The sequence below is a fragment of the Pelophylax lessonae genome, assembly GCF_965119305.1.
Source record: "Pelophylax lessonae genome assembly, chromosome: 8".
Lineage (NCBI taxonomy): Eukaryota > Metazoa > Chordata > Amphibia > Anura > Ranidae > Pelophylax > Pelophylax lessonae.
The window spans coordinates 166,396,719-166,412,784 of record NC_138775.1 but is presented as its reverse complement, the minus strand read 5'-3'; the positions used below and the strand labels follow the sequence as shown (position 1 = coordinate 166,412,784).

General features: G+C 40.1%; 1 protein-coding gene across 1 annotated transcript in view; it reads left to right on the top strand.

The window, feature by feature from the left end:
- Positions 1-1,040: 1,040 nt before the first annotated feature.
- Positions 1,041-16,066, top strand: part of PTPRC (protein tyrosine phosphatase receptor type C) — a 230,074-nt gene continuing 215,048 nt past the window's right edge. The window contains exon 1 of the mRNA XM_082266341.1: positions 1,041-1,194. Coding sequence (XP_082122467.1) covers positions 1,128-1,194 — 67 coding nt within the window. The 5' untranslated portion in view covers positions 1,041-1,127. The remainder of the gene's footprint in view (positions 1,195-16,066) is intronic.

Genomic DNA, 16,066 nt, shown 5'->3' with positions numbered 1-16,066 from the left:
CTTTATTCCTTGTCACTAAGACAAACACTGAGTGGGAATCTCCCCTTTGCATATAGGTTGTAACCTATTCCCAGTCTATTTAAAGCGAATATTTGGCTAGAGTTGGGGTTTAACAATGCAGATCTTTGAACTTTCCAAAGTATGTGTTGTGAATTCAGTAGTGTAATACACTACATTATTTTAGGGTACCTTATAAAAAGTAGGGGATACTAGTCATTTATAAAGAATTTTTGGGGTATTCAGGGGTATTAGGGTTTATGGCACATTCAGGAGGAATTCACATCAGCCCAAAGATGCTGGCAAGTACATCAGTCCTAGTGCATGGCAAAACCGCCAGAATACCAGTTGGGGCCTAACCTTTTAAATACTGAAATAACTATGCTTTTGCTCCTATGAAAGAAAGGATATATATTTTCAACTTTAGCTGACCTTCAAAATTCAGGAAAAACTAGTGGCAGTTGGGTTTATATAGAATGCTTTGAAAACGATATTATTCAGTCCAAGTTATCCCGTAAAAATGAAAGTCAATATCATGTTCACTGTTGAAAAGTCTAGGAATACACAATATTTCAGTTGAAAAAGAGGGCTGAAAAGAGGGCTAATCTAAGTACTGTAGAGTGAAATATAACATAGAATAGAGTAGCTGATGATGCAGGCATGGACTGACCCATGGGCTTTCTGAATAAGGACACCATAGTATATTGACTTTTGTCATTGTGGTTCACTAACACTTGAACTCCCAGAAAAATGACACAATTGTAGTTAGGATCCCAGCAAGATATGACTTAGCTTCATTGCCTTTCTTGATATATATACTGTTCTCTGTGTATAATCATGGTTCATAATTCTGCTAAGGAAATGACAGCGCGGTTTGAAAAACCAACTTCCTGGAAGCTTTAAAGAAGTAGGTAGGACAACTTAAGCATTGCTCTCATAGTTACATAGCATGATATACAGACAGTTCTAAGTCACAGAGGAAGCTGCAAGAAGATAGATAAGAGTTACACCGTATGTAAAAGCCTTACTTCTCTAATACCTATCTCCAACTTCTGCAGCATTGCTAATCTGATATCTACTGGTTTGTGTAAATTGTAGGGACAGACATACACGCTGGGGCTTGTATCACAATGAATTGGTATTTAAAGCTGCTAGTGATTGGATTTCTTCTATGGGACCAAAATAATGTCACCTCAGGTAAGAGATCTATTACTATAAGCATTAATGTGTGAATGGTTGTATACAAGTACTTAACTGGCTTTGTATCTTTATCTGATACATTCTGTTATCTGAGGTTAAGTTTGCTTAGCAGGGTTTGAAAACCGATCAGTGGTGACTATTGACCTTGGCAGTGATGCCCACTATCATTCATGTGCGATGGAAATTTTTAACACGGGGCAAATAGTTTTCAACTTTGCATACAAAGTATTGAGTCATATTTTTAGTTAATATTCAGGCTGTGCCTTCTACTAGGCAACAATAAGAACATTTCAAATCCAATTAATTATTGTGTTCTTAAAAACCTGAGGAGGATAATTTTATTCTAGGTGTATCTTTCTGATGAAAAGCCTTAATATCAATCTTTACTAAAGGCATATGATTAGGTTTTGCAAGAAACACTGTTTTCCAACCACTTATAGGGCTACATAGATTAGCGCAAATTTCACATAAGCATACATTCATTATCTCGCTATATTTTGTCATCACTGACTACATTTATGGTAATCTTGTTTGGTACTGGCAAATTTTGAGAATAGAGTAAGTACTGAACCAAATCTATGTGAATATATCCTGTATCTAAATAAACCTAGTCAAGATCCAGTTCCAGTAAATGATAAGTAAAAAAAAAGTTTCCACATTTGTTTATAACAAAGACAAATCCCTAGCACTCCCTCGTCAGATTTATGCGAGCTAACCTGTAGGTATTTTTACTTGTTTGACTCTATAGAGCAGCCTTTCTTAACCTTTTTAACCCAAAGGGATGCCTACAATAATTTTCAGGTCCCAGGGAACCTTTACTAAAACCAGTTCATTGGGCGTCAATGGGAAAAATTACCCTTATGTTCATGGTCAATAGGAAGGATGCATCCCTCCCAGTGGATGTCAGAATTCCACCCTTACTGACACCTAAAATGTTATTGGTGGCATGCTGCAGGCTTTGCCAAGTGACAATGGCCCTGGAGATATGCAGATACCATCAAATAGGTCACACCTCAATGAACTCTTAGAAACCTCCAGAGGAACCTTAGGGTTCCAAAGAACCATGACTTAAAATGGCTGCTGTGGAATATAAAATTTAAACATAATTCAAAATGTTGTTTTTTTATTGTGTTAGCCTACATAAAAACTGAGGCATTTCTCAGGCTAAAAATACAACAGTGCATAATCACACTGTTGTCCCTAGGAAGGCTGTTAAAACTTGAACCCAAACTGCTCAATGGAAGATCTGAGGCAAAAACACCTGTTCACTGCCATACACGAAACACTTGTATAGGGCACAAAAATTAGATACACCTAATCCTATATTCTATATTTTTACCAGTTGGGTTATATCGTACTATATGTTTGTATCTCTATCACTGCCTTGTTCATATTCATTTACTTACCTGTTTTCAGTTAAAACCCTTTTCCTGTTTCACACGCAATAATATGGGTTTACATCTAAGGCAATAGTCCACAAATGGCATATGGTTATTGTGAATAAATATACATTTAGGTTTAATAACATGAAGGTGCTCTTAGACATCTACTGATCTCACAAACAAATAATCAATGAAACCACTTGTAAATAATTAGAGGTCCATAGTAGGCAAAAACATTTGAAAAATGTATTTTAAAGTAATATGTTTAAAAATGTACATCAAACTAAATTTACAAACTGATAAACTCATTTATTTCCCTTTTAATATGTACGTAGGCACATACTCACAAATATATACAGTAACATTTCTATGTTAGAAAAAGACACACCCTTGATATATACTGTAGGTGATTTCATAAGGCTCTGGCAGATTTCAGAGTTTAGCTATTGACCTCCTTCCAATTTTGAACATTAAACATCTTCCCAATAGAATGCTTTTTTCAGATGTTTATATTCAATTATCTCTTTGCAATTATGGTATTTTATTTAGTTTAGAGGTACCCTGTATTACAAATAATATGATAGGATTATAGGACTTTCCCATTCCCTAACAATTCTTCTTGAATACTTTAATAGCTGAGTGTCCCTAAGTTTTATTTTAACAATTTTGGTAGCCTTGATAGCCTTGATACCAAGATTAAAACAATATATTTAATTTTAGGTAGGTGTACACAACTACAGTTTATAATAAGCTGTTTTGAAACCGGGAAAAGCATTGGCATCTATTCAAGTTTTGGGTTTGAGATATTTAAGTACCGGGTCCCAGATAAGTGTACGCAATATTTTGTGATTGCAAATTTCAATATTTGCATGCATGTTTAGATAGCATGAGAAATATGGTGTTGTACATTTTTAGGTTTACTGCTGGTAAATGTAATGTTGTAAATGTTTAGGGTTATTGCAGGTAAATGTAATGTTTTACACTAAATGCAGGTTACACGCTCTTTGTTACATGCTACTGTTTTCAAATGAAATATAAGATTTACACAGTGGAAATTCGAAGATAAAGATTGCTAAAGATAGATAAAGATGTTTTTTTCATATGACCTACCATACATTATATTGTCAAAAGTATTGGGCTGCCTGTTATTACACGCGCATGAAATTTAATGGCATCCCAGTCTTAGTCCGTAGGGTTCAATATTGAGTTGGCCCACCCTTTGCAGCTATAACAGCTTTAACTCTACTGGGAAGGCTGTCTACAAGGTTTAGGAGTGTGTCTATGGGAATGTTTCACTATTCTTCCAGAAACGCATTTGTGAGGTCGGGCACTGATGCTGGACAGAAGGCCCTGCTTGCAGTCTCTGTTCTAATTCATCCCAAAGGTCTTCTCTCGGGTTGAGGTCAGTCGAGGTCTTCCACCCCAAACTCGCTCATGCATGTCTTTGTGGATCTTGATTTGTGTACTGGTCCAAATTAAATGGTGGAGGGGGGGTTATGGTGTGGGGTTGTTTTTCAGGGGTTGGGCTTGTCCCCTTAGTTCCAGTGAAAGGAACTCTTAAGGTGTCAGCATACCAAGACATTTAGATGTTCTGCTATGCTATCAATACATTGCCCCTTTGGTGCCTACATTCTCTCACGATGGTCTAAAATGCTTACAATCTAATGACATAATTTATTAGCACAGTCCTGATTTACATATAGTACTTTGGGGAAAAATATGAAATCTACATTTAATAAACTCAACCTAGCTGTGTTTAGACACAATTATATAAAGATGGCTTGCTAGGAAAGCAGCTATAGCTATAGTGAGGGCAGCATGCTCCCTAATGTGCCTTGCCTTGGGTCCTTCACTAATTGCTGCTCCTACCTTTTGACTCCCTATTGCTTGACACTGATGACCTACATTGCTTGTTGTTTCATGAAATTTGGCGTTGATGACCTCCAATAAGAAAGGGTTTCACAAATGACATTAGGAGGTTCCAGATATGAGTGAAGTAGGTAGCAGGGCCTAAAAAGGGAAGATAGTGATTTGAGTAAAAATCCTGTTTTCTCCACTGTTTTAGATTATGTATATTTAGGGAATTGTTTCTATTTCGACAAATGGCTATATTAGTTTACTTTTTTAGGCTTTCTTTCTTCTAATTTCATCTGGTAATCTTGTCAGTAAGTCAGTTGTTTTACAAAAGGAAACCACTCTTACAGTTACAGGGACAAGACAGACCATTTACCACTGACAGAGGTGCTTAAATCATCAGCTCTTATTTAGTTATGTAAAACCTGTTACTGTAACTAATTAAAAGTATTAGCTGAAGTTTGAATTCGATTTCTTAGTGTATTTAAATCTGCTAGTAGTTCTAATACTCTGCTTCCCTAAGACTGACAATGCTGTTGTCTAGACATGCCCCTTGTTTTCATTTATCCAGAGTGGTGGTACTTTAATATAGGAGGTGTCCTACTGTACAGATCACTAGAGGAAAACAGAGGGAAAAAAGCCTAAAAAAAAAAAAAGAAAACTAATACAACCACTACATTTAATGATTTGTAATCTGTAATATATTGTGGTTTTGGGATTAATGCCCCTTTCACGTAAAAGTCTGTGGCCGACATCTCTTTTTTTCATTGATTTTTTTTTTTTTTTTTTAGAGCAGAACTCCTGGCAGAAAATAATTACCAAGTGTAGCTATATTTATTAAAAATCTAACTTTTAAATCCAACTAATATAACTACCCGAATTTAATTGGGTATAAGCCTCTTGCAATTCCCTGTACAGTAGATCTCAGACAGGGTAGGTAAAAGCAGCGCAAGGAGCCAGTCAGGTGTGCTGCAGTGCTTATGTACTAACAAGAAACATGCTGCCAGGAATGGAGAGAAAAGTGACAAGAGCATATCAGTCTGATGTTTCTCCTACACTGGCTGTGGTAGAGACGAGACCTTGTATTACATGACTGCTGTTGAGAAAAGTCAGGTTTTCAGGCTGGCTGTGCTGTGTAGCAGGGATGTACAGAAATACAGACCCTTATGCAGGGAAAATTCATCTCCTGTATGCATTTTATATGTGTATTTAACTATTTGCCTAGAGTTTACCTTTAAAACTGAATTCTAGGCAAAAGTCTAAATGTACAGTTGAAATACATTTACGTGGACCATGCTACTTGTCAAAGAATGCAGAATTCTGTTTAACCAGACTGGTGACCCTGCCACTGGATTCATTCTATAAAGTTTACATCTGATCTGGGGCCTGCCCCTGCCTGTGAAGGAGCAGTAAAACACTCATGAGGTCTTCCCTCTGTTCGCCCCTGTTCAGCGCAAAGCTATAGGACTTAATTGGTCCAGAGTGCTTCCAGCCCCCTGCTGTACAGAGGCTTACAGAAGGCTGGTGCCAACACAGGTACTTATTCCAGTTCTTTGCAATATATATATATATATATATATATATATATATATATATATATATTTTTTTTTTTTTTTATTTTATTTTATTTTTTTTTTCAATACATAACTGGAATACATTTTGCCTTTCTGGCATTATAGTGGATCTAAAGTTAAAATGTTTGTAAAGGTTCAATTATTTATTTATTTTTAATCACAAACTTACCTGCTCTGTGCAATGGTTTTGCACAGAGCAGCCCTGATCCTTTTCTTCTCAGGTTCCCCACTGGCGCTCCTTGCCCCTCCCCCCTGCTGAGTGCCCCCACAGCAAACTGCTTGCTCTGGGGGCACTCGTGCATGCTCACTCTGTGTGTCTATGAAACACACAGAGCGCGGCTTGGCCCTGGCCCCCAGCTACCTCCTCTCTGGCTGTGATTGATAGCCATGGGAAGCAATGGCTCTCACTGCTGTGTCTCAGCCAATAAGAAGGTATAGAACCAGGAGATGAAAAAGAAGAAGGAGGTGCAAACACCTAGTGCATTACCTGTGATCACCTTAAAAATGTTTTATGAAAATGCCAAAAACATACTCACAGACAAGAAGAGTAAAATCGCATTACGAGAATCCACCACACATGGATTGGAACATGTCCCTGTAAATAGGGCCGCTAACGCGTTCGGGAGTCAAGCTTCCTTCTTCATAGAACCAGGAGAGCTTCTGCTCTCGTACACATCGCTGGACCAGGATCGGGCTCTGGGGAGTTTAAGGGGAGGCTGTGGGGGAAGCTGCACACTGAAGGTTTTTTTACCTTCATGCATAGGAAAGAGGAGCGGACAACGCTGGCGGGGGAAAGCCAGTGAGGAGGTAAGGGACCACTCTGTACAATATCATTGCACAGAGCAGGTAAGTATCACATCTTTTTTATTTTAATTTAAAAAAATATATACATCTTTACTATAACTTTAAATTTTGATATGTCTGCATGGTAAAATGTATATATGAAACTGATTATCCATCTACAGTATATGTGGCAAAGGTTATATTCATTATATGTCAGGAAGTAAGTGGCAGCTTGGTGTGAATGGTGTTTTATTTTTGAGTACTCTGAAAGTTTGCTGAATGCAAGTGAAAAATCCCCACATCCTTGATCTTGAGGAAGTTTGTTTTTCATATACTTTGAAAGGAAAGTCAAAATTAAATTATTGAAAATGCATACACAAAGCAAAGAAAACTCACCTAGAGCTCTTATTACAACCATAGCATGTCAGTATACCAGTTAAAACATCACTGAAAATCTTGTGACTGGTAATCAGAGATAAGTCAATAAGCAGGCTAGGTAATTTTATTCCTACCCACTGTAAATCTCTCATTATTCCATGCACATAGAGACCATTGCAAATACTCTTGTGACCTCATTTGTGACATGTTTTGTCTCTTAAAAAATTCCCCAAGTACAGAAAAATACCTGTTGCGAATACGGCAAACAATGGGTGTGGCAAAATTGTGCTTAAGAGTGTGAGGGGTTTAAACTTGAGCTTACATACAGGGTACAAGAGTCAGAAGTTTTGAATATGCATAGTGCAGGGGGCCTAGTTGGGTAACGTAAATGGTGCAGGAGTATGAGTTGGGTAATTTAAATGGTAAAAGGATCCATATTGGGTAAGGTACATAGTGCAGGGGCTAGAGTGGGTAACCTATATAGTGCAAGGGTCTAGGGGTAGCATACATAGTGCAGAAGTCTGGGGTGGGTAACATACAGAGTGCAGGGATCTGGGGTGGGTAACATGCCTAGTGCAGGGGTCATTAAATTAATGACCTCTAAGCTCACCCCTTACCTGACACTGTACCCTAAGATTGGCCCCATGGAGAAATCTGTAGACAAGATTTGAAAAACTATATATCTGCAAAGAACTCTGTGCAGTCCTCACCATTATGTGTTCCTTTAGCTTTAGTCAAGTGACACTTCCTAGCCACTTCTGCTGTGAACACTAACACTGACTGTTGTTAATAACATCCTTTGCCTGCAGATCAGTCTGCTTAGGAGTATGTTTGAGTCAATTTATTATTCTGCCATTTCACTTAACCCTTATGAAGGGGGATTGTATGGCCCCCGAAATACGTTGGCTGTCTTTTGCCCTGCTTGTTGTAACCAGTTGGATAATTAAGACTTTGGACTCCTAAAGATTTTTCAGTTGGTGCTCTTTTTGAACTATCACAGTTGGATTTCTTGTTCCAAACAAACACTTAGATTTCTTGATTCAGGTGAATGTCCTCCTCTTTGTGGTGACTTACCGAGCATAGGCCAATTGGGCTCAAGCAATTATTTTATCTGCATTTTGATAACATGTGAAAATCTGTGTCCAGTGCCCCACCACCACTACCTAATGGCATGTACAGGCATTTGTCTTCTCAAAAGTAAAGCTGGTTTACTAAGGACCCGTTCACACCCGAGCGTATTGGAATTGTGGCCAAAATTGCATGACTCTGGCTGAGATTTCAGAATCACAGCAAAACGTGCAACACATTTGCAGTGCCATTATTTCCTATGGGAAAAAAACGCATGAAAATCGTGGCAAAACATGCAACACCAAACACATACATACACAGGGAAAACCGCTCAGGTGTGTAGTGTCCAAAACATCCAAGTCGGGTGCTCGTTAGATCCGCAATCCCGGCAGCTGTATTTGTTAGAAGTAGAAAACTGCACTCCGACTTGTAGATGAATAAAAATATATCTATTGAAGAATCCAAAAATCCATAGTAGACAAAAATATCAAAGACAGGGGACAAAACATAGTTGACGCGTTTCACGAAATTAAATTCACTTAATCATAACACCAAACACGCCTGGCTCAGTGCCAAAATTTGGTTCATGAGCTTTTTTGTTGTGTTTTTGGAACAGAGGGAGGCCTATTCAAAATTAATAGTGCCACACCAAAAACAGACCACAAAAACAATTTAAAAAAGCAGCGCAGGAGCATCGCTAGGGTCGCCCAGTTGTGAATGGGACCAAAGAGGTATTTTTTTTTACTTATGCTTTTAATTAAGTATCTAGCATGATGCCTAACAGATTCTGGCATCGGGAGTAGTTATCTCTACTAGGAGAAAGTTCTGATCTTAGCATCAACAATTGTGCCAGAAATTTGAATATTGGTAACCCAAAATGGAACCTATGAAAACATTGTGGACATATTGATTGTTTGAGGTTAAGCATAAATATAATGACATTTATCATTTATAGTTTTTAAATAATATATATATATATATATATATATATATATATATATATATATATATATATATATATATATATATAGAGTACATAACAAAATTAGCTAGATATTACAGCTATGAGGTGAGCAAGCCTATCATTAATTTAAACTGCAACTTTTTGCTTACTTCTGGTAAATACTGAGGCCATTGCACTGACTTTCATTAAACAGATTGCCAAGTGGGGAAAAAACAATATTTTGGTAGTCTTTCAGTACCCGTGAAAAGTATTTTACCAATGGTGAAGAACTTACTGTAACAAACTTAAGGGCTGGGTATACCTGAAAGTTAACCTCAACCTCTGAGCAGACCTTTCACAAAAGCAATGAGCCAATCACACAGACAGAAAGTAATATTTCTTATGGTAGTGCACAGATACTATAAACAATACTCTGGGGCAGAGATCCACAAACTACGGCCCTCCAGCTGTTGCAGGACTACACATCCCATGAGGCATTGTAAAACTCTGACATTCACAGACATGACTAGACATGATGGGAATTATAGTTCCTGAACAACTGGAGGGCCATAGTTTGAAGACCCTTGCTCTGGGGTTTGCAAGAAAGCAGTATTTAACTCTCTCCAGTTTAAAATTACAGTGTTAACTGCAGATTGAAATGGAAAGTTAATTTTTAATAACATTAAACCTCAAAGTCCAAAAAATGCCCTTGCTCTCGGGCCCCTTTGTCATGCAAGGGTTAATTCTACGGAATGAGGGGTAAGGAGTGATACTCTTCCTTTCCTTTCTCTGGCAGAATTCCTTCATTTGTGTGATTGATCCCTCCGCCCCCACTGCCTTCTCTATATGGTGCCCTGGATCGTGGGCACAATGATGTCATCAAGTATAATGCAAGTGCCAATACCCTGCATTGTATGTGAGCACAGTGGGGTACCACCCACAAGCTATAGCATAGGAGAGCCTACCAGTAAGCATTACACCTCATCTATCCTCTCGTTGAGTTATTGTGCATTTATGGTTTGCAAATTCCGGAGTTGGGCTTTAAAATAGATATAAGTCCAAACTGAATGACATTTATTTTGCTTAAAGCGGAGTTCCACCCAAAAGTGCAACTTACGCTTTAGGTGGTTCTAACCCCCTGACATGCCACATTTGGCATGTCATTTTTTTGGGGGGAGCGGGTACCTAGTTTTGACAGGTACCCGCTCCCACTTCCGCTCGGAGCGCCGCAGCGCCCTGAGTGGAAGTTCTCCTCTTCCCCTCCCTCCCAGCAATCTTCTGGGACATGTCAGAGGTCCCAGAAGATTGCCGGCCAATCACGGCGCGTAGCGCAACTCGCGCATGCGCAGTGCGTACCCGGCTGTGAAGCCGCAAACTGTCAAAGCCGGGTGCCCACACCAGTGATGCCGGCGCCGCAGAGCAGAGAGGGAGAAGAGCGAGGCTTCGGGCGGCCGCATCGCTGGACCATTGGACAGGTGAGTATGTGAGGCTGGAACTCCGCTTTAACGATTCCAATTAAAACAGATTATTTTTACATTTTTCATCTTGTTTCTGCTGGTTTCCTGCAGACTTAGCAGCCTCGTTTTGTCTATATGCATGCACTTTAGCGGCAGCTGCATAGCATTTTACAGGGCAGGTCTCCTGATGGTTCCAACAATGGACAATACCAGTGCAATGTACATTGGTAAGGACACTTGTAGTTTACACCAGAAGCCTATGTGACAGAATGACAATCCTAGGGAACAATTGGGGGACAGGGATAGAGCGTTGTCACCCTACAACAGGAAGTGCCTTAACAAGGACCTTCATAGCAGGATCACTAAAATTTATTTTAAAAGTGCAGGCAGATTAAAAAAAAAAGTAATAATATTAGTTTAAAAAATATTATAGATAGATAGATAGATAGATAGATAGATAGATAGATAGATAGATAGATAGATAGATAGATAGATAGATAGATAGATAGATAGATAGATAGATAGATAGATAGATAGATAGATAGATAGATAGATAGATAGATAGATAGATAGATCCTGTGTGAAGCAGTTATATGTAAAATATCTAGAGAAATTGGAGTTTACTTTCACAGAACAGTGTACTGTATCGATTGTCCAATATATTTACATAGGGTATTTTTTATTTACTTATTTTTATTTTATTATAAATAATACATATTATTTATAATAATAATAATAATAATTATTATTATTATTAAAATTATAAATAATTTTATCATTATTTTATTTTTTATTTACTTTTATTTACTATTAACTTTTTATTATCCATGTAAACCACATTAGGAGCTTTGATTATGGCCCACTAATCTTGAAAAATCTCCAGCTCTAGTGTTAGTGACAATATTGAGGACAGTGACTCTGAAGTGCCTAACCCACTAGAACACGTCTTTGTCATTTCACTGCCTTTTCCCTCTCTGCTGTCACATAAAACACTTAGAAAACTTTTTTCTTCTCCCTTCTTTATTTCCATCACACAGAATGATTGTCTCCTGTACCGTACGGACTGATAGATGTGACTGTGTTCTATTGATGTGGCACTGCCAGCATCAACTCCACTTTCAACGGTAAAAAGGGCCTTTTATTTTAGGTTAAAAACCCCCAGGCCTTTTACCTCTCAAATGTGATTTTCAAGCAGTACGACAGTTCTGAAACAAGGTGGCCTCTTCAATTTCATGCTTGTGTCTAAACATCTAAAATCCATTTTGATAGTTAACCCCTGTTTTCCTAGAGATGGGTTTAGAAACACATGAGAACCTCAAAATGGCTGTATTTTGAATCCAGAGTTTACTGTCGGTTAAAGATGGAGACATTTTAATCTTCTCTGTTTGGCTGCATTCTGCTATAAGCTGTAACATTGTGCACAAGCTGCTAAAAAAGTATCTTCTTTCTTTCTTTTTTTGTAACCTCCACTTCCTGTAACTTCGCACTTAACATATTCTGCTGAAAATCTAGCACACAATTTGTTTGTGAAGGTTCTCATTTATACAGGTCATGATATAGCTCGTAGTTGTTAGTCACAATAATTTGGACTTGTGCTGTAATATTAAATCCATTTCTAAGCTTATCCAAGTCAGTTCTTCAGATCTAATGAGTGTCAGGAATATACCCCTGCATTCATATTTACATAGGTAGCATAGACACCTTACTTCAATCACCATTGAATGTGTCAAGGCAGATGTTGACTGTCCAAGAACAAGATGGGAAGGTTAAAAGTCAGTGGTGGAACTATCAGAGTTGCAGCAGTCGCGCTGTCGACCGGATCCTGGAGTTCCGCCACTGTGGGGGGGGGGGGGGGGGCACCGGCCTCCGTTCTCCTACCATGGGGGGCCCACCCGCTCCTGCCAGTTCTGGATATGGATGTGCTACTCTGCCGTGCGGGTGAGTGCCTCCCTCCTCAGAGTCAGTCAGATAGTTGCACCGCACAGGGAAGGGGGGGAGGACCACTCACCAGACCACTATGCCTACCCACTCTAATGGATCAGGCACAAATAGCGTATTATCACAGATGTATTTCATCCGGTACGGATCAGCTCCTCTTCAGGTGATTTAGCCCAGCGTGGAGCTGACTGGGGACTGAAGGTGGCCACTACTCGTGTATTTGGTTATTATTGTGCGATTTTCTCATCCACAAAGTGAGTGTAATGTGTGCTGTTTTATTTGAATAAAATTAAGTTGAAACGGTATCACACTAGTGGAGGATTGTTTTTATCTCTACATATACTGGTGAGAGGAAACAGTGCTGGAGAGGAACTGATCCGTACTGGATGAAATACATCTGTGATAATACTGTACGCTATTTGTGCCTGATCCATGAGAGTGGGTAGGCATAGGGGTCTGGTGAGTCTCCCATTCATCCGTATTATTCCCAGCACATTGGTGGTGGAGAGTGAGGGTGTCCCCTCTAAAATCACATTTTTGTTGCTCTTCCCTGGATGAGACCTTCAAGTTTTTGCCCATTTGAGTTTATGGACTTTTAAGGTCTTTAAATTGATTTTAAGCTGAAGTGTGCAGTAATTCAATTATTATAGTCTGTTTTCTGAATTTACTTTAAGCACGTAAAGGTGGCTAGGAGGTACCACCATTCCTGCGCTACTGAAATTTTTGTATTTTGTATTGTGTGATCTAATTCATATTACAACAATTATACATGATTTCATTACCTATAATTACTTCTATATAAGTAGCAGCATTGTGTTATATGTGTCCTATACTCTTGAGCGCATAGGGTCATTCTGCAATTGTTTGCCTTTTACGGGCGAATTTGGAGGTGTTTCTTTAGTCCACCAGCACTATTATTGTTCCCATTCCCTCCTCCCCACCAGTCCTGCCACTGATCCCATACCCCCCTTTCCCCAACAGCACTAGTACTGGTCCCATTTCCCCCTCCCCACCAGTCCTGCCACTGATCCCATACCCCCCTTTCCCCACCAGCACTATTACTGTTCCCATTCCCCCCTCCCCACCAGTCCTGCCACTGATCCCATACCCCCCTTTCCCCTCCAGCACTCTAACTGTTCCCATTCCCCCCTCCCCACCAGGCCCGCCACTGATCCCATACCCCCCTCTCCCCACCAGCACTATTACTGGTCCCATTCCCCAGGTCAGATTTTACAGATCCTAAGGAGGCAAATCAAAGAAATGAATTGTTGAGGTTCACATTCCCTTTAATGAAAGAATATTATATAAAACATATACAGTAGGTTTTTTTTTGTATGTACCCTGTCAGTGTCCAGGGGGCCTTACAAGCCTGTTAGAGGTTGAGGGTCTTGAAGGAGTTTTAGGGCAGTGTTGGGGGGGCCTTCATAATTTCTGAAAGTTCTAGTTACGCCCTTGGTAAAAGTTGTGAACCACCCGGTACCACCCGGCATGGCACTGCTCACGAACTATAAGTAAAAGGGACACAAAACTTGGGGAGCACCGAGAGGGGCTCCAGGACTACAACCTATCTGTACAGTTTAAAAGTGGGGTATAGCTGACTGCACTAAACTAACTCAACACACTATTTACAAACTACCGTCCTAATCTCTATTATCACACACTATACACAACTGCTGTGTTAGCAGCAGCCTTATATAGTGTGGGGGTGGACTTAGCCCCTGAGCCATGATTGACTTAAGGCACCCTGCCTTTGGCCAATCATGGCTCTGACAGGACATTGTGCTGTGATTGGCCAAAGCATACAAGCACAAGCAATCGCGCAGTGCATTATGGGACACTCATCGGCAGGCGAACTTACGTTCGATTCGAACATCCAGCCCATCCCTACTGTAGATACGATGTTTTGTTTGCCCTTGTGAAGAAATAAAGACTGTTTGTTTTACCAAGACACTGCTGGCTAGTGATTGGACCCTAAATATCACAGTACTGCCATATAAATACACTACTCAAAAAACACTTTGAAAACACATCAGATCTCAATAGGGAAAAATATCATGCTAGATATCTATACTGATATGGACTGGGTAATGTGTTAGGAATGAAAGGTTGCTACATTGTTTGATGGAAATGAAAATTATCATCCTACAGAGGGCTGAATTCAAAGACACCCCAAAAATCAAAGTGAAAATAAAAAGTGGCTAGTCCAGTTTGCTGAAAATTCATTGCAGCAACTCAAAATGGTATTCAGTAGTTTGTATGGCCCCTATGTGCTTGTATGTATGCCTGACAATGTTGGGGTGTGCTCCTAATGAGATGATGGATGGTGTCCTGGGGTATTTCCTCCCAGATCTTGACCAGGGCATCACTGAGCTCCTGAACAGAGGTGCAACCTGGCATCATCAAATGGAACAAAACATAATGTCCCAGAGGTGTTTTATTGGATTTGGTCAGGCAAGTGTGGGGGCCATTCAATGGTATCAATTTCTTCATCCTCCAGAAACTGGCTGCATACTCTTGCCACATGAGCCCAGGCATGCACAAGAAGGAACTCAGGACCCACTGCACCAGAGTAGGGTCTGACATGGGTCCAAGGATTTCATCCCGATACCTAATGGCAGTCAGGTTGCCATTGTCTAGCCTGTAGAGGTTTGTGCATCCCTCCATGGATATGCCTCCACAGACCATCACTGACCCACCACCAAACTGGTCATGCTGAATGATGTTACAGGCAGCATAATGTTCTCCACAGCTTTTCCAGACCCTTTTATGTCTGTCACATGTGCTCAGGGTAAACTTGCTCTCATCTGTGAAAAGCACAGGGCGCCAGTGGCAGACCTGCCAATTCTGGGGTTCAATGGCAAATGCCAATCGAGCTCCACAGTGCCAGGCAGTGAGCACAGGGCCCACTAGAGGATGTTGGGCTCTCAGGCCAGCCTCATGAAGTCTGTTTCTGATTGTTTGGTCAGAGACATTCACACCAGTGGCCTGCTGGATGTCATTTTGTAGGGCTCTGGCAGTGCTCATCCTGTTCCTTCTTGCACAAAGGATCAGAAACCAGTCCTGCTGATGGGTTAAAGTGGGTGTTAAGCCACTATGTAATCTTTACATCATCCCCTCTGTTAGATTACAAACCATATCTTAGTGCCTGTGCTTCATTTAAAAAAAGCAGATTTCTACCTGTTTTCATAGCTCCTATCGGCGATCACGTGACTCCCGGCTCTCTTCTCTCCACATATGACATCTCCAGGGGGTGGGGCAAAGAACTTCCTCTGACGTCAGCTGGGGAGGTGGGGAGGAAAGGAGGAGAGAGCCGGGAGTCATGTGACGGCCGAGCGGCTCTGTGAAAACAGGTAGAAATCGGCTTTTTTAAAAATAAAGCACAGGCACTAGGATACAGTTTGTAATCTAACAGAGGGGATGATGTAAAGATCACATCGTTTTGTAGCAGCGGGGAGGGGAGCAGAGCGGGCTAGTGAGCTGACCGACAGGGAG